Genomic DNA, 24,697 nt, shown 5'->3' with positions numbered 1-24,697 from the left:
TGGTGTTCTTTTCGAAACAAAAAGTTCTTATCAGTTTTGTCAGTTAAAACTGTGGTATATGGTCCTTCGAGTCGGATAATGAAGCCTCGTCGAGTATTATACTGATTGTAACGTTAGTATAATACTACCAAAATTAAAACATTCTTCATTTAGTCGTCATCATATATTTTTACTCGATCTCTGCTCTTACATTTAAACGTTATAACTTATTGTTAAAAAAAATACTGAATGCCATCTAGCAACAAATAGGAACACTGTTTACACTTGAACATCAGAGCACGCTACAGTCGCGATTCTTTCTCGATCAGCCCATGATCACGATTTCCCGGTACCAAAAGGTTGTTCAGCTTATCGTTCGGCGAGCTACTGTTAGTCGAGAGTGGTTTTGGTCGGTTGCCACCACTGGCGGGGACAGCATCTCCATACACGTACCGTTTCACGAATCCCGCCAGCAAGTCCGGTGACACCGTTTTGGGATCATTCCGGCCGAAAACTAATATACAAACCAACGATATGATTATCGTTACGGCCGCTCCCAGGAACGTATACCACATGTACGATATTCGATAGAGCGGGAAGATGTCCCTGTAAATTACGGTTTGATTAAAAATGTTAAAATCTCGAACAATTGTTTTATAACTTACTCAACATGTACTGAACTAGTTACAGTAGAATTAAGGACCGAGTGATCAAAATTGTAAGAACATTCCTCAACGGACATCTCCTTATGAGGAAAGACGATCGCCCCGGTAGCGACAGCGTATTGAGCCTTCAAACTTAGCCAGGACATAAACAATACACCGACAATTCCACCCGTAAGAGCGCTCTGTAAGATATAATCTGTAAAAAAACCGTTTCAATTTGTTAAAACAATTTCAACCTACCCTCGCATCAACCCATGGCACCAGAATTCCCAGAGTGAACGTTCCAAGTAAGGGACCATTCGTGATCGCTTCCAAGCTCATTGTCAGCTGCAGAACCGTACCCATTTTTTCCACTACAAACACTAGTGCAGCACTGATGGCTCCAACTCCGACGACTACCGATCGCATAATCCAGTTAACTGCACGTGGCGAGAGAGGCTTACGCACAAATGGCTTTACGAAATCCTCCAGAATCACAGCGGACATAGAGTTCAGACAGGTCGAAAGAGAGCTTAGTGCCGCGCTAAATACTCCAGCCACAAACAGCCCGGGAAGTCCCGGCAGTTCACTGAGGATGTCCATCACAAACAAAGGCAGCAACTGGTCTTTTGCCTTGGCTAACTAAAAGATCAAAATTGATTAGGTTAGGTATTGAACTATGAGCTATTACTAACCTTCGTTGTAAGCGGGTCGCATTTCTGGTACGTCGCGTAGATCAACAACCCATTATAGCTGCATAAAGCCATCAGAAGACACACTCCGACCACGAAAATCCACAAAGCCCGACGTCCGGCACGTACCGAGGGTAGCGATAGATACCTCTGGATCATATTCTGACTAACGGCATTGGTCTGCAGCCAATAGACGAAGCCTCCGATAAGCTGAGACCAGAGCGTATGCCTCACAGTTGGATTGATATCGAAGCTGTAATGAACGCTACCGTCACCTCAAGTTCATACAAATACTTCACGATTCCCTTACTTTGGACGCTCCAGACGATCGGTGTCCCAGGCTCGACGAAAGACTATATCTGATCCACCTATGTCTAACGTTCCCTTCACTGCCACCAGAACCAGTGCACCGAACATCGAAAACGTCTGCACCACATCTGTCCACACTACAGCTTTCAAACCACCCTAAAAGTCGAAATACAGAACTGTAGTTTTTATTGCAATTTATTTCCTTTTTAGTGGATCGCTTAGCATGCTTCATTCATTTGATTCGGACATGGCGTGACTATGAATAACTTTTCTCTATCTAATGCCTTCGAGTTTTTTTTTATGAAACGATTGAAGTGTAATCGGGTATTTACAATGGACGAGAGAACAACAGCGACAGAGACAGGAGTTCACAAGACAGACAAGACAAGATACAGCGTGCAAGACCACCTACCACACAGGTGTAGAAAACGCACACGATACAAACAATAGGTGTGATCACGTGGATGTTGACGCCGGTCACTGATATAGCGGAAATTTGATTAATTTGTGTGGTAAATTTAAAGGTTTAAACAACAAAACATTTATTCAATCACAACTTACCCTGGTTGAAGGCAAGGGCGGGGACGTAGATCACTATTGGAAGGTAGCCGATCTGAAAATGATGTTAATATACACTTGAAATTTGTTTCAAAAAAAGTCGGTGGTGAAATTCCAACTTACATTCATGATCGTAAACATAATGGAGCCAAACATTCGCAGCCGCCGATCGAAACGTGTTTCGAGATACTGAAAAGAAAGTTTCATAATTTTAATACAAATAACACAGGTTACAAATATTATAAAAATTATAAAAATAACAAAAAAAAAACAAATGACAAAAATGACAAAATTAACTCGAATAACTAAAATGACAATTATAGAACGGTCAGACATAAATAACGAAAAGACAAAAAAAGGGCAGAAACAACAAAAATTGATTTCAAATATAGTCGATGAGATCCTTTGAATTCAAGTAGTACTTTGGCTGAATTCAAAGAAATTCATCGACTATCTTTGAAATCATAGTTTCATTCAGCCAAGATATACTTTTGAATATAAGTGACAAAAATTGCAAAAATGACAAAATGCCGAAACTGACAAAAAACAAATATTACCAAAATGACAAAAATTTAAGAAAATGACAAAAATAGCAAAAATGCCAAAAATGTCAAAAATGGAAAAATTACAATAATGTAAAAATGACAAAATTACCAAAATGACTAAAATTACAAAATTGATTAAAGACAAAAATGAAACAATAGACAAAAATGAAAAAATGACAAAAAGTACCAGACTGACGAAAATGACTAAATTTGCAAAAAAAATGCAAAAATGATTTAATGACAAGAATGAGAATAATGACAAAATTGAAAATTATGATAAACTTGAAAAATATGACGAAAATGACATAAACGCCAAAAATGGCAAACGACAAGAAAGGCAGAAACGAACGACAAAAATGGAAAAACCGACAGAAATGGCAAAAAATAACAAAAGTTTCAAAAAATATAAAAATTATAGATAAATTATAATTCACATTAAGATCGGAATAAATTTTAAATCCTTCTGTTGCCACTTGGAGTTCAAATATCTTGAATGAATGATAATGAAAAATAATTCAAACTTTTAATAAACTGGAACAAATTGGGCAAAAGCTTGCATGCAACAAACTTTCATGGAATCCAAATTGCACAAAATCGAAAAATCGAGTTATTTTAAAACGTAAATTTGCAAAATCTCGAATATGAGGATTATACAATTTCCATCTTCTACAGTTTGACTTTTGCTCTTTCAAATGTTCGAATTTTCGAAAATTTAACCAATTTTCCAATTCAATATCTTTAACTTTATTTATTCCTCTCTTTGGGATTTTTGGAAAAATTGAAAGGGGATGGTTATAAAATAAGAATTTGATATTTGATCCGGCCTTATGATAAAGTGACAAAAATGTTTTCGGAATAACAGCACATCTCATCGTTTGTACATTTGTGGGTCATTGGAAATAAAAATACTTATTTTTTGTTTGAATTTTGCGATACATGTATTATCTATAAAAATGGATTCTGTCTGTCTGTCTGTTCCCCATAGGCTCTGAGACTCGCGTGAAACTACGCAAGTGGGGGTATTGGAGGCGATAGAAGGTTTCTATTATGGTTCGAGACCCCCTCCCCCCTCACAGAAAGGTGGGAGGTGCCATCCAAACAAAAGACAAATGTTTGCATAACTTGGGAACTGATCAAGCAAATGATACCAAATTTGGCATGGGATGGTATTTGGGTACGAGAAATATTTCTACGATTATTTGAGACCCCTCTTTTATTCCAGTGGGAAGTAGGGTTGCCAACTGTTTTTCGAAAAAGTCTGGAAGATTTTGAAAAAATGTCTGGAAATGTAAGAAATAGTCTGGATAGCTTGGTTTTGAGAAGGTGGTGATCTTTTTTTTTTGTTCGCCAGATATGCAGGTAGGCACCAATCGTTTGTTTCTGACACTATCAGTTACGTGTTCTGTTTCACTTTCAATTTATCATTCATCTTCGAAGAATTTGCCATTATTCATAGTTTTCAAACACTGCATTCATAGTTCATAAATTCTAATCATTTTCTGCCATATTATACCATAACCATTTTAATTTTCTTAGTTACTTAGAACAATTTATGTCCTAAGCCAAAAGTCTGGAATTGTCTGGAAGAAATGTCAAAAGTCTAGAAGTTTGGAATCCTGAAAAAATGTCTGGCAAAAGTTCAAAAAGTCTGGAAGATCCAGAAAAAATCTGGAAGGGTTGACATCACTGGTGGGAAGATAGGAATCGGGAAGGAGGACTCCTTTACAATTTTTCTCATAACTGAAGAAGTAATCTAGCAAATGGAATCAAATATGGCATGGGAGGGTATTTGGGTGCAAGAATTTTTTATGATTATTTAAGTTCCCTCCCTCCTTTCAATGGGGACATATGGAGCGAGAGGTCATCATATACATTTTTTTATATAGGGTAAATGTACCCGACCTTGGCACCTAAGGCATGGTTTACCCTTTTTTTCGACATTCCTACCTTCCTGTTGAGTGCACCATATAACATCCTTTGAAGAATTTACTTGCTAACTTGCTTAGAGTTCAACAAAAATATGTTTTCTTTATGGAACTTCCATTAATGTGAGCAAAATGCATGCAAAGTACTCACTGCGGGGCTCCAATTACTTGGCCGCCGTACCAATTGTTTGCCGTTTCGATGATCCGATTCTTGGCCACCAGCAATGTGCAATAGATCTTTACCAACAACGCTCAATTGACAGTTAACAGAATCGTTGGCTATTCTGAATATATGGCCACTGACAGAATGACGTCAGCTGAGCGTAAAGTTCTATGCGACGATGGAACACCGGGCTTCACTCATACAACTAAAAGGTTTTTGAAAACTTTGATGAGATTTGGTTGGAAGGGAAGAACAAAATAAGCTTTCATTTCAAAAAGTCGGAAGTCCAGAAATTCCGATTGCGACACATAGGGTTATTTTCACTACCAAACAACTGTCTTCATATTGCGGAGTTAGGCTTCATAAAGTAAGAAATTGAAAAATTCCTTGAATGGTATTTACAAATTTTGCCCTTTTGAATTTGTTAGCTGAGATTATGAGCTTCTAGCAAGAGCCATCTCGAATGCCCGGGGTGTTGCGCAGTGGTTTGACACGCCAAATAGATGTTAGAATGTAAACCTTGGTAAAACATTTTTTTAATTCGACTCACATCAAATATGTTAAGGAATAATTGGAAAGCAAACGATATTTTCCTGAACTTCCAACTTCTGTGTCCATGAAAAAAATTAGAACAAAATTCCAAAAAATTAAATCTGAGTAGGTATATGGTTCCCAAGCAATAGAAAACGATTCCAAAACTCAATTAATTATGTATTTTAAAACTAAAGTCATAAATTGCCATCGATCTAACAATTTTTAGGTAAGAAAAACATATTAAGTCTTGTGAGATGCTTAATTTAACTTAGTTTTTTTCAATGTTTCGAACCACTGTGTTCTGTAGGAGACCACGTAGCTTTTGCTCGGCAGACTGCAATGCAAATGCTGTTGGCACGCATACCAATGTACCTTCGATTCATGGTTCCCAAATAGCGATTTTTGCATTTAAAATGCTTGGATATGACTTTTAGTTAGTCGAATCACTTATGTTCTCCAACTTATTTCGAAGCTTAAGTTGATAGCAACGGTCTTATCATACAACCCAATTAGTATGAAAACATTTGTGCGTAGTTTTAAATGAATTTTTAGGGTAAACATCAGCCCAGAAATACCTCTTTAATGAACATGTATTTTTTCCAGCTTCCAACACTGGTGGTGTATTTCGATTGAAGTTGCATGCCAAGAAAAGAAACAAAATTAGTTTTAAATTTTTATTCAAAACCTAAATAAATATTCACTGCTTAGTCTTTCTAGTATTTTTTGATTTTTTGCCGAGTTAAACTGTAGGCATGAGTATTTATAGCAAATTTTTCAAATGAATGTCCGCGTTTGAAATCGCATGTGAATTTACCAGTTGCACTAGAAAGGTGAGTTCATCTGATTTTCATACGGTAATTTCCAACATAATAGCCTCGGATGCAGATTGAAAAAAATTAACTACTTTAATAAAGTACAAACAATCAAAAAATTCGGTATGCACAGATTTGAAACAAATTATTCTCTTCGCAATGAAAAACTATTGCTAACTAACTTGAAAACTATTCAAGCAAATGGAACCAAAATTGGCTTGGGAGGGTACGATAACTATTTCTATGATTATTTTAGACCCCTCCCTTCTTCCATTAGGAAGATAGAAAGGGAGGAGTAAGGCTCCCATACAATTTCTATTGCATATCTCGGTATCAATTCGTGCAAATGGAACCAAATTGGGCATGGAAAGGTATTCGAGAAGAAAAAAAGAGGTTTCTATTGATATTTGATACCACTCCGTCCTTCAAATGTTGGGAGATAAAAAAAGGAAAGGGGTACCTTTACAATTGTTTGTATAACTTGAGAACTTATCAAGCAAATAGAATCAAATTTGGGATGGGAGATCATGTGATACGACAAAAGGTTGTATGATTATTTGAAAACCATTCATTCTTCCATTGCACAGTGGTCCAGAAATGAAATTTAGCGGGAAACAATTATTACCGTCTCCTCTTAAGTTTGATGCATTTGATGTCTTAAACAAAGGGGCCTTTGTGCACTTAAAATTATCTAAACATGTAAATTTAAGCATTTTTACAACATTTGATATGATTCACTAGTCAATAGAAAGAATTTTACCGCTTTTTATCGTATTTTACGATTATTTTGGATGGGAGCCCTCCCTTCCTTGAGGGCGACCGACTCAAAACTACACAGATATCATTTTTTACTCAAAAAACTACTCCTTGCTGAATTTCACATCAATCGGTCCAGTAGTTTCTGAGTTCTTGCAGATCTAATTCTCTTTATTTGTATAGAGATTTTGACAATTTTTAGTAGATTTCATAACGCATTAAACGCATTAATCAAAAAACATATCTCCTGTTTTTTTGATATTGTAAAGATTGTAACATGAACTTTCAAATGCAATGAACGATAAAATTTTCGACTTGCTCTATTTGGAGTTATTGAAGCTCTAAAAGAGTCATTTTTCAACACATATTGCCTCATAACTTCAAAAATAAAGCAAAATTTTGGTAATCCGTTTTCAACAAAAAATGCGCATTATATATGTATCTAAAATGTTGCTCAATAAATGATTTTGATAAAATATCACCATGAAAAGATATCAAGGAAAAACTGATATTGTAGATATTGTGGAATAATGTAGGCCTCTATCTTATCACAGTTAGGAAATAATTTTCGGATTTCAGAAATATTATGAACCACCCTAAAATTTTTCCAGTCAAATTGACCACCTTTAGTTGTTGTTAAAGTTTGTTTGAGACATCAAATACATCAAACTTAAGGGGAAGACGCTAATAATTGTTTCCCGCTAAATTTCATTTCTGGACCACTGTGCCTTGGGGATATACACCCAAAATAATTTAGAAATTCTAAGGGATTTTTCACGTAAACCATGATTTTGATGCATCATATCGATTCTACGTGAATTTTGTAGTAACCTCAGGGTAGCAAGGACGCGCCGGTAGCAACTACTTTACTTCCACATAACTGACTCATGAATTTCACGTAAAGTCTAAGTGGATGATTTCAAATCCGTTCTGTGCATTTTTCTCCTGCGTGTGGTGGTAAATTCATATTAGAATATGAAATTGTGGTCCGTCAGCTTACTTTTTTAGCTGTTGTGAAATTTTTTTTTGAAGCCGTTGTATCTATTGTCATTGTATATATGCATTATGCATCGAGAAGACTATTGTCATTGTGTAAAAATGTTTGCAAGGAGGATTTGATCGGATATTCATTTGTTTTGGAATTGTCGTTTCGGTAAGTGATAATAATCTCCTTAATTGTAATCAGCTAATTTTTGTTTTTTTTTTCATTTTTCAGATAGCAATGGTTTTGGATGCGGTGCTCTCGGAACAACGGACAAGGTAAAATATTTTTTATTCAAATAATACTTTTTATATTAATGCATACTTTTCATTTTTTTCAGGATGTCCAAAAACAAAAGTTTTTTTAGTGCTTGAAAAGTGTAGTGTTAGTGATATATTGTGCAAAGAATGTAGAAATAAAGATTATTTATAACAAAATTTCGTTTTTTAATAGTCATGAAAAAAAGAAGTAAAAAAACCACCATTATTTTCATTCCGATAATAAAAAATTCCCCGTGGCTTTCATAAACATACCGCGTTGAACTCACTAAAAATTCACGTAAAATGTAGGTGCGTTCCATGAAGCACAAATTCTTATATGGACGCGTTTACATATTGATTTCGTAGCATCTACGTGAAAATCAATTGGATAAAAATTATTTAGTTTTTCACGTAGCCCCTACGTGCAAATTATTTTGGGTGTAGTAAGGCAGGAGGAAGGCTTCTATACAATTTTTTGCAAAAATCATCTTAGAAATGGAACCAAATTTCACATGGAAAGAGATTAGGGCATGAGAAATGATTCTATAATTATTTGAGACACCACGCTTCTCCAAATAAAGAAGGGTGAGGGGCTTTAATACAGTTTTGTAGAGATAGTTTGAAAAATATTCATGCGAATGGATTGAAATTTGGCATTTTTTGTTGTTTCGATTATAGTCGTTTTACCATCTTTATGGCATTCGCGACTTTATTAACGTTGCAGTTGGCGGATCGTTATTGAAAAACTATCCGGTACAACTGTGTTCGATGTTTATCTTGGGCTCGAACTCGCGGACATCGGCTCAGGAGACAACAGACTTGCCAACTGAGCTATATCACAAGCCCCTAGAAATTTGGCATGGAAAGGTATTTGGGTATGAGATATGTTTCTAATGCCGTTTTCGTTTTTCTCCACTGGCGCGGGGCAAAACTGTTTCTAAATAAACAAACAGAATCTTCACCCAGGACGATGCAAACATATTGTTGCTATACTCACCCTTATGCTTACCCCCAACACTGACAATTTCTACGGGTTGCAACCGCCTGCTTGAGGCTCAAACCTCGGGCAAAACTAGTGGACTTCTGAATTAATAAACGAACACCAAGACAGCAGTTAAGGCAAAACTCGTGGATAACTAGGTTGCCACTGCCAATAAACGAAAACACTATAAGATTGTTATAAAACCTTCCGTTTTGCAGGGAGGAGAGGGGAAGGAAAGAGGAGATCTATATAATTTAATTATATTATAATTTATCAACCAAAATGGAACCAAATTTCATATAAGAGTTTTTGAGTACCAAAAAATGGGTATAATTACACTAGTTTACAAAATTTAAAAAAAAAATTGTGAACTTCATTGACCTATATTTTTAATGTAAAATCGGGCGCTGAATCCTAAAATGAAATCTCAGTAGAACAGTTTTAGAGTTATGCTCCAAACATGAAATTTTGGAAAAATAAATAAGTACTTGTACATAGATTCAAATATCTTGGACTGCGTAACATTAATTTGAAATCTCTATTTTGCATATAGAAAGTGAATAAATTTGCTACCGGTAACCTGAACTTCATTTTTGCGAATGATCAAGGGTATTGTTGTTGATATTAGTGACTTTATGATAAAAAAAAATATAATAAACGCATTTTAAAAAAATTTGTTTCAGCAAATTTTTTAGACTCGATGGTAAAATTTAAAAAAATGACTTTTTATTGACCTTAAACGTCAATTCAAAACAATGATTTCAAGTGGTTATTTATCAAAATCGATTTAAAATTGAAGAAGTTATGGTTACTTTACCATAGCAGTAATTTTTATATTTTTTAATAATTTAACGAACTGCAGTGCACTAATCATAGTATAACAACAATTAAACATAGTAAATTTCATTCGCTTCAAGTCAAAATTAATTATTAGCTTTCTTGAAGGTCACATGCCAAGTTTCAGATAGATCTGACCATTAGGAGGGGTTTCTGGAGTTTCAAACGTGAATACGTTTTTAAGGTATTTTACTCGGGAGGAACAAAAAATACTGATTTTTCATAAAAAAAAAAATTTTTTCTTAACTAGCCGATTGCTTTTTATGAATAATTTTCATAAAAATAAAAACTAAGACAAATATTTCACTCGAAGACTGCAGCTCGATTGGACTTGAAGCAAAAATGTTTTTGGAGTTCAAAAATTGTATTTCGACCGCAAAATGTTGTCTAACACGCAGTGAGTACTTTTTACGCATTGTGTTTTATACGATGCATAATTTCATCATCTCAGGCAGGTATCATCTCTCATGTTTTATGTCATGTCTCAAGTCTAATCTCTCATGCCTTATTGCGAATCCAACTTCCAAGTTCATGAATTAGCATTGCAAAGGATTTCTCTCAGATGCCGTTCCAACTAACTAAACTGTAGTGATTGCGAAAACTGTCTAAAAACCTTATAAAACCAAAATACATATAAAAAAGACTTTGATGTCCAGTAAATCGTAAAATTCGAAGGTACAGTACCATTCAAAATTGTATAGAAGTGGGAAGCACGTATTTTGTTAGTTTCGGAAGCTCAAAGTCGAAGTTGTTACACAATTCTATACTATTATGGACGGTACTGTATGTAGGCACTTGTTCACAAAGCAGGGTAACGCCTAGTACACGAACACTAAGGATGATGTCATGCTGAAGCAACTAGCAACGCGACCTACAACGCAACGTTCACACGACTAACCAGCTCTCATTTGATCTCCATGGAAATCGCGCAGACCTGTCATACTGGTCGCTTTGTATAGCGCGACCAATCTGATGCCAATGTGTTTTGTAGCGCGACTAGTAGGAAATCCAATAGGAATATTGTTTTTTCTCGATTTGAAGCAGTGATTCCGGGTTTTAAGCACAATAGTACGAAGATCTGTCCAAACTTGTGATAATAACTAAAAAATATCTTAATCGGCGAGAAAATTTTCATGAATTCTTAGTTCCGGCAAAAAACAAGGAATTTTGTCTGTTCAATTTTCGGCATTCTTGCAATCCGGGTCGTGATTTGATGAGTTTTTGATGGCTCCCGAAAGAAAGGAGACGATTCAAAGCATTATCAGATGTAGAGAAGTGATGATTTGTAGGGAATTTCAAAGTGACAGGTCGCGCCAGCATGACATACCAATGCGTTGCAACGCAATCTTATTGGAACGTTGCGTTGCGTTGCGTTGCTAGTTGCTTCAGCATGACATCAGCCTAAGAGTACATTGATTCTCCCTTCACACATTTTCCAATGAATCATTTCTTATAGACTTTCTCGTTTCAATAGACGCGACAACATGCAAATTCGGTATCTTAATGTATGTCTAGTTGATTTATAGATTCCGATTAGATTCCTCCCACCCCTCGATATTTTACGAGTTCATTCATGATTCTCATTCATAGTTCACACGGCTTTCACTTTCACGCTTTTCCGCCACAAATTGGCACATGCAGCTGAAAACGTGATCGCGATCCTTAAAATAAGTACCTAGTAGGTACATCACCATCTACAACGCTCGATTAAATTAATCATACCGAAGTCTGCTAACAGTCAAACCCATTGTCCAACACAAACATTTTTACATGGACGATAAATGAGGGATTCTCGTTATGCAACTGCTAACGCTATCTAATCCAATTATATCGCCCACACGATCATTTTTAACGTTTTTGAATTCCTACCTCATAGGTCGACGTGATGTTGAGCTTGTGAAACACGGGCAGATAGATGAACCCCATGACGAAACCCATCATGATCACTCCGAGTGCTACGTACACGTACTGGATGCCGAACGAATAAACCTCGGTCGGAAGTCCGAGTAGCGTTATGCCGGAAATGAAACTACGGATAGGATACTTTTGTTAGTACAACTGGCGTTAGATAAGCATCCTGATTCGCACCTGGCTATCAACGATAACGCAATCGGAAAGACCAGCATGGTTCGGCCACCCATCAAATATTCCGTTTCGGTGCTCGGTTTCCGTTGCATAAATCCAAAGTAGATTCCAATGAGGATGCACAAAAATAGCATAGCCACAAACACCAGGTAATCCGGCCAGGCAAACCGACGCATATGCTCGGCGATGTCGTCTACCTCACTCATTTTTAGGCTTTCAAGAACCCAATTACTTGATAACTTCCGGTGGGTTACTCGTCCCACGCGCCGTGATATTGGTTCGATCAGCTGTGATAATTGCTCTTGCAATCCGGGACTTATTTCGGGATCAAGATGGCTTGCACTGCTACATTAGAGCAGGAGCAGAAAAAACGATCTCAACCTGAGCACCGCGATCGATGGACCAGAACCGACCGTTGGCAAACTCAAACTACTAAGCCACCCGATTCGGGTCGCGCTTAATCCACCGAAAACGGCAAATCAGGTCGCCACGATTTGTTAATGTGTCCCCGTCATCATCAGCATCCCTGTTCTCGTCATCGTGGCAGAATCGCCGTCGTAGTCGTCGTCGTCGAGATTAGTTTAAAGCTAAATTAGGGAATTACATTCAATTTAAGAGCCACCGCATATAGATTTACTGCCCACCCTCCTCTACAGTATGTAGTGGTATGCTAGAAAGTAATTTCTATGTGCAATGTTTTTGTGAACTACTGTGTCCATGGTCACGAACAGCTACACACATTGTCGTTCTAATGTCACCAGCAACGATCCACCTTCAGCATCGGGATCGAAGGGAACCGTTAAACGCGGTTTAAGAAATTGCTTGTATAAACAGACACTTGCTGTTTCAGTGCATACCTACTCGCCAATTGGCTGACTGATGGTATAGAGTCGTCTGAGCTCAGATTAGATTGAAATGGGCAATCTCGCTGGCGTTCACATTACTGTTTTTCCATCGGTCAGTTGATGAAGATGATCATTCTTTGCATATACGATACAATGTCAGTGTCGTGGAGCAAACATAAACTAAATAAACCTTTTGATTGAAAGTTTATTTCCGATCCCTTAATCCGTGACGCTTTTCCAAAGATCTCACATTACCGAAAAAGGTGTTGCTTAAGTGAAGCCCCACTGTAGAGATTTATGAAATAACGATATCTACAGACATAGAAAACTGAAAATATTATCGGTTGTCTAACGCAAATCTCCATTCATTCGGACGTGGATTCTTCAACGAGCAACCATGAAAATTGAAAAAAAAAATTAAATTGGCGATCATGTCAAATACGCTGCACCATCCTCAAAGAAAAGTTGAAACCGCCTTTGACCGATAAAGGTGATGTGCGGAAGCCGAGTGCCCGAACTACAGTATGACCCATAAAAAAAATGCGACGGCTGTAGGATGCCATCTAGCGACTGTTTGGTGCGTGAAACGTTTTTTCCTTGATGTCCAAGGAAGCTGGGTAGTGGGAAACCAAGGCAAAGATACCATCACTTCAAGATAAAGAAGTGGGCCTTGCCGCGAACATTAATTCTTCCATACGGACTTTCGATGTTCGCAACGCCACCTTAAGAGTTCGGGCAACAAGATTCATGCATCTAGCCATGGTAACCAATGTGTGTCTTGGAAAAACAAATCTGCTTTAAAAGTATATCTGTTGGAAGTGAGTACTTTAAAGCCATCTACCATGCTTTAAATTATTAACCATATATTGCCATTCGGAAAAAAATGATTTGAATTTGAATTAAACCGAAACTCTGCTTTTCTAATTTTACTCTGTTCGAGATGAAAATCATCTATTGAATGCTCAATTGGGAATCTTTTTGTTCATAAAAACAAGTATGTTGAAATTTATACCAACAGTGCGAATACGAACAACGGTTGCTTTGATAATTTTGTATGTTATTTGACGTTGAAGTTGTTGAATACTCAAACCATTGACCCCCGTGGAGGGTGTACAAGCTATTTTAGTCGCCTGTTATGATACCCCTTCTCAGAAGGAAGCAGCACTGAGCGTATAGAAAGAATTTTCGATAAGTTACATGGGTCTGACCAAGGTCTGATCGCACTGTGAAAGTGGTACAGGGCCCGGCAATTTAACTGCTACATTACTTCAACAGTAATTTTTTCGTTGCAAGTATTGAAAGATCCCTCGTCGCTTTGTTTACATTAAGTCTTAGCTATCATTGGATGTAAGTGTTACTTTTGTAATCAGGTGTTATCCGGAAAAAATGGATCTCGAACAGAAACGTAGCGCTGTGGTTTCCTTGTTCCTGCTGGCAAACGGCAGAAGCACATAGTTCGTGGGCTGTCCGATATAAGTGTGTGCAGAAGTTTTGTATACCGTACAGTTAAAAGATACCTGGAGACCGGAAGTGCCAAAAATCGGTATGGTGGGGGACGACGACCTATTGTGGTGACACCTGCCATGGCGAAGATCGTCAAGAAGCGCCTTAAGAGAAATCCTCGTCGTAGTGCCACTAAATTGGCTGAGGATCTCAACATATCGGATCGAAGTCTTCGTCGGATCCTGAAAGATAAACTTCAGACCAAGCCCTACAAGATCCAAAAGGTTCAAGACCTTACGGTGAAGCAGAAACAAGAACGGGTAGAAAGAGCGAAGGGCCGCGGAAGGAAGGTTGAAGAATATCGTGTTTACCGACGAGAAACTTTTCAGAGTTTGGTTGCCAGACAGATCATGCCGACTTGCTGACGGCCACCCGGTGACAGAATCAGCATCAGCGATGGTTTGGGCCGGAATCACCCGTGATGGCCGGACTCCGTTGATTTTTGTCCCTAAAGGAGTGAAGATCAACCAAATTACATATCTGGAACTAGTTCTACAGAATGTCGTCGAACCGTGGGCACGTCGACATTTTGGTTCCAGGGATTGGGTTTTCCAACAGGACTCGGCGCCGGCTCACAAAGCGAAAAAAACCTAACTTTGGATTGTGCAACATTACACCTGCGGGCCTCATACGATGCGTTCCTCGACCGTCTGCGGCGAAAGGTTAAACTCAAGGACGAACAAGCCGAACTTTACCAGTGAACTTTGAAAAATTAATTTGTTTTCAAGAGAAATTGAATGAATTTGAAATAAAGAGTTGTTGTTTTGATCAATTTATGTTTATTTCAATGTAGCACTTGAATTGTTGGACCCTGTAGAATTGGTCAAGACGAAAGTGAAGCGGAATCCACTGGGATCAATCCGAAGGCTGGCTAAGGAAGCGAATTACTCGAATTCTCCCTTGCAATGATTGGTCGAAGGTGACTTAGATGCATCATCAAAGGCAAGAGCAAAGCCGCAAGTTGATATCTAAACAAATTAAAGTACTACGCCTTGAGCGCTCGAGGCGATTTCGGTCTAAGTTGAAGAAGAAGCAGTTATTCGTCGTGTTCTCAGAGAAGTTTTTTTTTCGTTGTTCCGGTGTCCAATTTACGTATTGGATCGGTATATTCCACACATGAAGGCTAAGCATTTTTTTATTTATGAATTCTTTATTTGAAACCGTTTTGGTCGGTTTCAAATGTTTACAATTGTTTGCTTAACTTAAAACTCTGTGAGTGAAGAAAAGAAGATGAAAAATGAAAATAAAAAAGTGTTGGAATAATCGACAATCCAAGAATGCTGGTTACTAGTCATCTCTATGGAAACGGAAGTTTTTTTTAATAAACAACCGTGAAAATTTTCTAAGTCTACATTAAGCATCCCACCAAGCTGCTAATAAATCTTTTCCACTATAAATCTTGTTTATATAATTTTTTAACCAACTATCAAGAGGGTATGGGCGACTCACGCAAAGATCCGGTCCACGGGATCCCGCAGTTCTCGAGCACCGGTTTTGACATTTGGCGCTTCAGGGTGGAAGCTCATTTGAAATCGATGAATCTTTTGGACGTGGTCAAGAACGATTCCCCAGACAAATAACAATCCCCAGCGGTTCCGGCTGAACGTGCTAAGTTCCTGGCTTGTGGCCATACGGAAAATCTCCAGTTATTTGATTTCAAATCCTTCAAACCTTTCTGTTCTTGCGGATACTTGTTTGAAACCCACCGATATGCTGACTCTATGACTGGACTACCGAAGTGTGAACCGACGAATCTTTTGAGAGTGTTGGCGAGGAGAGGCAGGAGAGAGAGAAAGAGATCAATAGTGAATCCAAAAGCTTTCGTCAAACTAACTAGGGGTAGCCAAATTTCCCGTAAAAATGCAATATTTAAACGATGCAAAATGAAGCCGTCCCTTACAAGGACCATTTGAAGATCTTCGAAGACCTTATTCGTCAGCTGAAGTTGGCCGGAGCGAAGCTCGAAGTAAACGACGTTGTTGCTCAGCTATTTGCCACTCTTCCCAAATCGTTTGATCCCTTAGCTACCGCCTTGGAGAATCTTGGAGAGGTAAATTTGAAATTGGACGTTGTTCGAGAGCGTCTTTTTGCAGAGGAGTTAAAGAAAACGGACCGAGTTGCAGATTTCAACCAAGAAAAACGTGCTGCTTTTCAAGGATCGAAACAGAAGAAGGCGTTTGTTAAGTTCACGGTAATGTGCACACGGTGTCAAAAGAAGGGACATAAGGCCAAAGATTGTCGTGTCAAGCTTTCGTTGGACAGACGAGCTGAAACTAATACTGCAACTGGAGGTGAAGCGATAGCCTTCATGACTGGAAGGAGTTTTTCCGAACGAGAGCAGGGTGTCATGTTTTTCAAATTGGATTCTGGGGCCACGGAACACCTCGTGAACGTGAAACATTGTTTCGCTGACCTTACTAGCACGATCACACCGTTGATCATCAATGTAAATGTGACCTCACACCTGATCAGGAACTGCAGAGATAGTAAAATGAATCGATCTTTTAATGGGAGTTTGCCTGCCACAACTTCGGAACTCATGTTACGCATTGAGGGCATACAATACAAAGCGATTAGGCGGTAACGATATTGAATACGCTCGAGTTTAATCAAAAACCGAGGTTGTCCCAGATAATGTGAAATTCGAGTAACTCGAATCGAGTTTACTACTAACTAAGCATCCCAACAGGGTCATGATATTTGGAGCGGATACTTCGAATGGATTGAAAATGTCTCCTGTTTTCATAAAAGCTGGAGTAAAAGTTAATACTGAAGTCTACATATACATTTTGAAGAATCAGGTACTTCCGATGATTCGGGCAAACTTCGTTGAACCCAAGAATGTTGTTCTCCAACAAGATAGAGCCCACGCCACACTTCAACACGGATCTAAACCTGGCTGCCGGAGTATTTGAAGTTTTGTCCGAAGGATCTTAGGCCTCTAAGCAGTCTGGATTTGAATCCCCTCGACTATTTGATATAGGCGTATGTTCAAGCGAAGGCCTGTGGATCCTCTAACCCAAGTGTCGATTCTCTGAAGGCTTCCATCTCTGAAGCGCGGGCTCCAATGTCAGAGGCATATGTAAGACTATGAAGATTATGTAAGTAGCTTTTCACTAATCATGAGTGATATGTCTGTATCTTCATCCGGATGAGCAACGCCGCAATCGCTACTCAATTAACGCTGTCGAAAACATTCCTTAGATCCAGGTAGACAAGACAACAAGCAGTCTCCGCTCTTTACCATCAACCGATTTATGTAAAAAAAAACTAATGGTATCAACCATGAGGCAACCTTTCCGGGAACCGAACTCGGATCCGCCTCTAGATCATCTCCTTTGACACCTTACCAACTGTATTGAGTATGCAGACTGGACTTCTAGTGGCTAACCCGGTATTGGCAAAACGATAAGTTGCTGTCTCTTTCATACATCTGAAATACCTATTCGACACATAGTATTGCAGCAACGACTGAAACATTTCAAGGAATTTCATGACCGCCGCCTTCGAGTCAGCGTTCGGATTGTCGTATGAACCAGGAGATTTCTTCAGTTAGAGAGACTGGCGATGTCTCGAAATCAAATCTAATGTTCTGAGTTAGTCTTAGTACATATTAAATGATGATGTAAACCAGTGGTTTTCAAAGTGGTCCCTACCGCCCCCTTGGGGGCGTTGAGAGCTTCTAGGGGGCGGTGAGCGCAACTTTGAAATTTGGGGGGCGTTGAAAGGGTTCAGAGGGGCAGTGGGCTCATTTTAAAATTCACAATTACTTCTAATTACAAAACAACTTAGAATTAAACGAGTACGTTTAATGCCCAACAATGAAAAGAAATTTAAAAACTCTGAAAACTAAATTATAGCCAGGTTAATTACAAAAACATCTATAAATTCAAAGTTATGTGATTTTGCTTCTGCAGGTCTCAACATAGACAGATTTTTTTTTATTATGATAGATTTCGTATAATAATCTAATTTTGTAAATTGGTTTTGGGTTATACTTAAAAGCTTACTTTTTGGATGGCAATGCTTGAAAGTTAAGATTTGTTGAACTGTAATTCATTTGAGATTGAAAATTGAAACCCTGCAATTTTTCATGGTTAAGTATCAAAAGTTATAAGATTTTTACCCATCCGTTTGTTGAATTCGTAAAATTTGTGGACCCTTGAACACTGCTAAGCTTACAACAATTTTCATATTCAGTCTATAATCATAGTCTACAGTTTTAATGAATAAAAGAATGAAATTTCCTTTATTTTTCAGTTTTATTTGAGACATACAAACACTTAGTGTTCATTCGAATTTTTCTCATGAACAAATACTTTACCAAGAAATAAAACTATGCAGTTATTTTTTTGCTTACAATATTGGTAAACTTAATTGGAAAAGAATGTTGACCAAAATCCAGAGTGGCGTTTCATTACAAAAGTTTTTTTTTTTAATTTAAGGATTTGTTCTGGTATTTTTATATTTTATTCAATTTCTTTCTCGAGGATTGAAGCAATTTATGTTGATAGAATTTTGAGTTGTGTTTCGGCCTTTGGAAGTAAATAACTAGTTAGTAACTTTTTATATTTTCTTCATTAACCCTTCGTTTCATTAAGTAATAAATTTGCACAACAAATCGAATTTTATTTTAATTTTTTTCGTAATGCACACATAATTTCCAACTGAATCAAATAATTTTCAAAGAAAAATTCAAAAATCATGAAACGAGGGGTTAAAAATTTTTAAATTACATAAAAATATAATCTCACAAACTTATAGTTTTTAAAACGATCCCAATAAGCATTTTTTCAGGAGATTTTTTTTTTTTAAATTTGCTCAGATGGACATTGAGCTCGAAAATACTGCAAAAGGGGGTGTTGAGGGAAAAAAGTTTGAAAACCACTGATGTAAACTATAATAGAAACATCTGATATCAAAGAAAGAAAGAAAGAACAGTGACCATATCATGTTTTTTTTCGAGAAAAAAAAAACAACCGGTTCACAGACAGGACTTGAACCCACAATTTCCGCTACAGTACAACTGCGCGTTAGCCAATAACACCATGGTGAACGTGACGGAATAATCTCCAGTATGCGTACAAGTCGAGGTTCATCGATCGACTGCTGTTCTGTTCACTATTGATCTCTTGTTATTTGTGTTTCTTCTATCACCAGGTGTATCGATGGAAGATTCAGCAGTCAAGAGATTGAGCTCGACTTGTAGGTATACTGTAGCCTAATTCGCCACGTTCACCGTGTGGTGTAATTGGCAAAAGCGCCGGTGTACTGAAGCAGAAATTACGGATTCCAGTCCCGACGTTATATCTTTTTTCGAAAAACGCATGATATTTACGGCTTATGTCCTTTCTTTCATTGATATCCCATGTTTTTCTAACACTTCCCATCATCTTCGAAAATTTGACGTCGCGAATTTTCACCCTCGATATCCGCTCCTTCTCGCGTCTATCCCAGCCAAGTCATATGAAACTATTTTTGTCATGCATGACCCTTCAATAATATACGGTCATTACTCATTGGCATAGTGGCAGATTTTTCCTCAAACATGCCTTCGAGTCAATTTGATTGTCCTGAGGAAAGTGAGCCCTTGAAGAGCGGCCTGTGGCTCTGAGGAACCCAGCTGTAGAATGATATTTCTGGTTCTATTAAGGGTAGAATATGTACGTTGATTTTGTTGTGCTTAACGGCTGAATTCTCAACAGTATCAAATGTAAGGAACGCATCGTGGAATAAGCCGTTTCAAATAAAGTAATTAAAAAAAAAGAACGCATCGTATTCCGTTAGGTTTGTCAAATGTAAAATTTATTTCAACAATTTTATCGAACAACACTAGAGACAATAATTCACAAACATTTTGTAAAGACAGTTAAATGCTTCGTTTTGTATAATATTTAAGCCGCTTAATGTGATTGATAGGGACAAACAATAAAATTTGATTTTTCGGAACACTTATTTTTTCAACTCTGATGAACCCCCGGCGGGCGATGGAACCGAAAACGACAGGTTCCCGTTGACGCTTGGTCCATCGTCGTTCAGTTCCGCCTCCCAGTCGTCGGTGGAATCGGCCAACGTGGTTGTCGTCATCGATGGCTGCGACAAAGTCGAATCGGAATCATCCGAATCGTAGTCGATGGAAGCGAAATCGTTGACGGTAGCCGGCTCACTTCCATTGGCACCACCTTCCTCATCGCCGTCGTCGCCATCGCCTTCACTAGCGCTGAAATCGGGCATCACCGTTCTGAACCGATCGTTGGCCAGCGTTGTGCTGCTGGTCACCGTTGACACCCCGAGGGCTGCCGATTGGTAATTGGTTAGCTCCGAGCGGAGCTCATCACGGTTAGAATAGAACACCGTTTCCTCATCTGCAGCCGCTTGACTCGAAACCTCGTTGGTTTTCTCATGACTTTTGGCGGAGTTGGTAGAATCGGTAGGAAAACTCAGGGTGTCACTACTGCTGCTACTTGGATCTTCGTTGGTAGTTTCGTTGCCATTGGTGGTACTGCCGACGCTATAGCTTGCGTTTGTCGATGGTGTAGAAACTGCCGAAGGTTTGCTGGTAGAACGAGGTACTCCCGCCTGCTGAAGATCTTCCTCGTTGACACGGCCTTCCTCTGCCTTAATTTCCAATCTGGAAGAACAGTTGATACCTTAGTATGACTGGTTAAAAGTGTTCCTGCTCGTAATACCTATTTAATAAAAAATATAGTATGCGCCCAAAAAACAGCAATCGCAGTAAATTTTCTAAAAAGAATATTCCTATGCGCTAAGAGCAACACCTCACGTCTATCAAATATATAAGTATGGTAGCTGTAAGTGGTTGTATAGGATGAGTAAGTCCTTCACAAATAGCGACCACTTCGTGGTTCAAGTACGCGATCTGGTAGAGGCAAGGAACCTAGACTACCCGTTTACTGACTTACAGAGAAAATAACAAATAAAGCTAGGCGGCAAATTCGAAGATGAATGTGGCATGGTTCATTTTTTTAAAACCAGTACTGGACTCCTATGAACGTAAAACATGGTTGCAGAAATTTATTAGACTATTTTAAATTTGATTGAAAAAATTGATTTCGTTTCTGTTCAGAATTTGATGCTTTGGGGTAACATTGATCAGTCTCTATTTGGACGGTTTTAACGAGTTTTCTTGATCATAAAGGATACAAAACACCTTCATAATATTAACTAAAGCTAGTGTATCAATTTTACCTTCGTTTTTAACGTTTTCAATGTTGGAGAACGCCATCACTGGGCATAAGGACAGCGATAGATTAGCTTAGAATCTCATGACCTTAAAAAGAAGTTGAATAATGCAGCAGATCGCGAACGATGTAGCAGTGGATGTAGTATGACTTTTTTGGAATTTCAGTGAATCGCTCAACCGTTGGAAAGTCGAAGACAATCACCAAAATTGAAGTAAATTTTTCTATAATTACATGACACACACACCAAGGGGTACGACCCCGAAAAATAATTACATGACAACGGTATAAATTTTTAATTGTTACGATGATAAGTTTTTGAAAATTGAATTTATAATCAATTGGATAATTTGGAATTTCCTCTTACCGATATATGAACCATAGACAATTTCAAAGAGATAGATTGGTTAACAAAAAATCGTTATTAAACGTTTTAAGCTTTAAGTATCCATTTATCTATTGTTCTAGGAATTCTTTGTTTGTACTTAAATTTTAATTTAAATCTATATACAAATAACTCCAGTACATATTCCATATTACCTTTTGTAGTTGTGCTCAACAGACCAAAGCTCTGGTAGAAATTTTGGCTTCATCGTGCGCAGAAAATGCTCTCGCCACATTCTCTCCAGCTCGCTCAGACCACCGGGTTGTATTCGGTAATAATCGGCGACCTTCTGGCCATGTGAAAAGTAATCCTCGTTCGGGACGCAGGTGCTTATATTGGCATAGGTGTCTAGCAAATCTTTGGTTATTTCCGTTCCCCGGGGTAGCAGCTTACGCATCCGTCCCTCGAGACTGCGCCGTCTTTCTTCTGGGATCTGAGTACCAAACAGTAGGGCTCTAGCTATTTTTCGCAGGTCATTCATCGATTCTACTCGTACTTCCTTAGGATTCTCTTTCGATGTATACGGAGCCGAGCAAATGGCAGCCAACTTGAGTCGCATGTTGTCGTCACTCATATTACTGGTCCGGTGACATGGGACGCAAAGCAACAGCACGTCATGGGAAGTGTGCTCTTTCATAACCACTGAGGAAAGATTTTGGAAATGTGTAACATGGGAAAGAAAATAACGTTAAAACAATGACTATTGAGCATTTTATTTGAACTGAATACTTTACTAAAACTAAGCATCTCAATGACCAAAAAGTAACAAGCGTATGAAAGGCCAAAAGTAACACTCACATGGAAAGTGCTTGCGATAGTCCCTGGGAACAACGTTTTTTCTGATGTAGGAATTCTTTTCTCCGCAAACGACGCACCGATTCTCTTTGGCCATCTGGTAGTACTGGCCAACTTCACCGACGGCCCTTCCCTTGGGTTCGAATTTCAACCGAATCGTGTAGTTCGGCTGATCCGGCACAATTTCAGCCAATTCCTTTAGCACGTACCATTCGGCTTTTTTGCGGTCACAGGTGCATAGCACTTCCCCGTCTGGGGCTTGCATCATGCAATTATCGTACAGAGGCTTAGCTCTGGTTGCCATCGTTCGTTTCAGATGCAGGTTGAATTCCGCATTTTTTGCTTCCAGAAGCTTTTTCTTACTCTTCTTGGAACCGTTTCCGTTCCGATTTCCACCACTTTTGTCTTGGAACCGTTGATCCAAGAAACAATCAACCTCACCGACTACCTGATCGACCCATTTTTTACGATTAGTCCAGATTGCTCTGAAATTAACAAATAAAAATTAAAGACACCAATTATAAATACGCATTTTTCTCGATGCTTAGTTCGAAAATTTGAACAGAATTCCTCTTCACATACTTTGGAACCATTTGCTTGGCGAAGCTGCGGAAAAGTTCCACGGCAACATGCGCATCCTTTGCCGCGTACACCAACTGTCTCTCGGTCAGTTCCGGTTGCTCCCAGTTAGACGCTCTGATGCGCCAATGCTTGTCTAAACTTATCCCCAGGACACGTTCAGCCAGTTTGGCCATCCCATAGGGACCAACCAGGCCGCAACGATCGGCCATGAATCGCAAATCCAGTGTAGATTCCACTTTCAGATTGTAGTCGGTTCTAAGTAGTTTGGCATCGTCCACCGAGCCGACGCCCACTTTGAGGATGGCAGGGTCATTCAGCAGATCTCCCAACTCAGGGGGAATCCGGCGCAAATCGCATAGCCTTATTAAAGCACACATTCCTCGGTGTGTGGCCAGCTGTAAAAGAGCCACAGGATGGCGGTTGCCTTGCTCGTTGACCCATTCGCAGTCGAATCCGAGAACACGGAATTCTTGGCAGTGGTTTCTCAGAGTGCCCACAACTTTGCGGCACTCGTCCCAGCTGGATACAACATGAATTGATTGGCCGTATAGGGGATCCGTAAAGCGACTCCAGAGCTTCTTTCGGTTGTACAGCAGGTAGAGTGTTCCGACGCCAACAGCAGCCGCGACAGCTGAAGTTGCTATCGTTTTTTGACGGTCGGTGAGAACCATCGTACACAAAAGCTGAAAACTACACTACTCGCACTTTTATTTTTGTAACAAATTTTGGCTTTTTTAGTGAAAACATGCACATAAAATTTGGAATTTGAGTCATCGATAGAAAATATAAATAAACATTGCACGATGCAATCAAAGCAATTAATTCGGTAAGAAATAAAGTTTTAAAAAAATTACCTCAATGCACACAGTTTTGGGTATTTTCCCGAAAATCCAAAAATCACTCCATTTTGTGTGAAATGAATGCACCCTTATATTAGTTTTGTTCAAATATCTTTCGAAAACTTTTTTTTTCTAATTAGGGTAAATGTACCCGAACTTGGCCCCTAAGGCATGGTTGACTATCCCAACAAACATTTTTCGCTGAACAACCGCTGAAACACTATTTAGTTCTACCTTCAAATCAGCTATCTTGCTGAAAGAAGGCAACCGAAATTCAGGGAGAAGCTGCTGTTCAGCTCTTAAACATCGACATTTGGAGAAATTAATCAGCGAAGTTGCCATGAAACGTCAATTGACGGATCAACAAAAAAAAAAACAAAAATAATGATGACCGATGTATGCCCGATGTTTGCCAGCTATTTTTCCCGTCTTGTTGTTTTTGCTTCATTGAAACTTGTCTCGAACTCTGAACCTTCGACTTGT

The 24,697-nt window shown here is 38.6% G+C and overlaps 2 protein-coding genes across 2 annotated transcripts; both read right to left on the bottom strand.

Annotated features, from left to right (window-relative positions):
• Positions 1–148: 148 nt before the first annotated feature.
• On the bottom strand, positions 149–12,515 carry LOC129751064 (sodium-coupled monocarboxylate transporter 1). Its single transcript, XM_055746329.1, has 10 exons — positions 12,067–12,515; positions 11,848–12,007; positions 2,306–2,371; positions 2,186–2,237; positions 2,037–2,104; positions 1,626–1,780; positions 1,319–1,568; positions 885–1,265; positions 645–826; positions 149–585 (listed from the first exon to the last, which is right to left on the bottom strand). The coding sequence occupies exons 1-10, from the start codon at positions 12,267–12,269 to the stop codon at positions 282–284; spliced, it is 1,821 nt and encodes a 606-aa protein (XP_055602304.1). The 5' UTR covers positions 12,270–12,515; the 3' UTR covers positions 149–281.
• A 7,674-nt stretch (positions 12,516–20,189) lies between these two features.
• LOC129751063 (exonuclease 3'-5' domain-containing protein 2) lies at positions 20,190–24,171 on the bottom strand. Its single transcript, XM_055746328.1, has 4 exons — positions 23,376–24,171; positions 22,797–23,278; positions 22,154–22,640; positions 20,190–21,042 (listed from the first exon to the last, which is right to left on the bottom strand). The coding sequence occupies exons 1-4, from the start codon at positions 24,044–24,046 to the stop codon at positions 20,364–20,366; spliced, it is 2,319 nt and encodes a 772-aa protein (XP_055602303.1). The 5' UTR covers positions 24,047–24,171; the 3' UTR covers positions 20,190–20,363.
• Positions 24,172–24,697: the final 526 nt, after the last annotated feature.

The sequence above is a fragment of the Uranotaenia lowii genome, chromosome 3, assembly GCF_029784155.1.
Source record: "Uranotaenia lowii strain MFRU-FL chromosome 3, ASM2978415v1, whole genome shotgun sequence".
Taxonomy (NCBI): domain Eukaryota; kingdom Metazoa; phylum Arthropoda; class Insecta; order Diptera; family Culicidae; genus Uranotaenia; species Uranotaenia lowii.
This window is presented reverse-complemented; position numbering and strand designations above follow the sequence as displayed.

Coding starts and splice junctions, on each gene's coding strand:
- LOC129751064 (XM_055746329.1), bottom strand. CDS start 12,269: ATGAGTGAGGTAGACGACATCGCCGAGCATATGCGTCGGTTTGCCTGG. Junction 12,008..12,066: donor GCGTTATCGTTGATAGCCAG/GTGCGAATCAGG, acceptor TCCTATCCGTAG/TTTCATTTCCGGCATAACGC. Junction 2,238..2,305: donor TTATGTTTACGATCATGAAT/GTAAGTTGGAAT, acceptor CATCATTTTCAG/ATCGGCTACCTTCCAATAGT.
- LOC129751063 (XM_055746328.1), bottom strand. CDS start 24,046: ATGGTTCTCACCGACCGTCAAAAAACGATAGCAACTTCAGCTGTCGCG. Junction 23,279..23,375: donor GCCAAGCAAATGGTTCCAAA/GTATGTGAAGAG, acceptor TGTTAATTTCAG/AGCAATCTGGACTAATCGTA. Junction 22,641..22,796: donor CTATCGCAAGCACTTTCCAT/GTGAGTGTTACT, acceptor ATCTTTCCTCAG/TGGTTATGAAAGAGCACACT.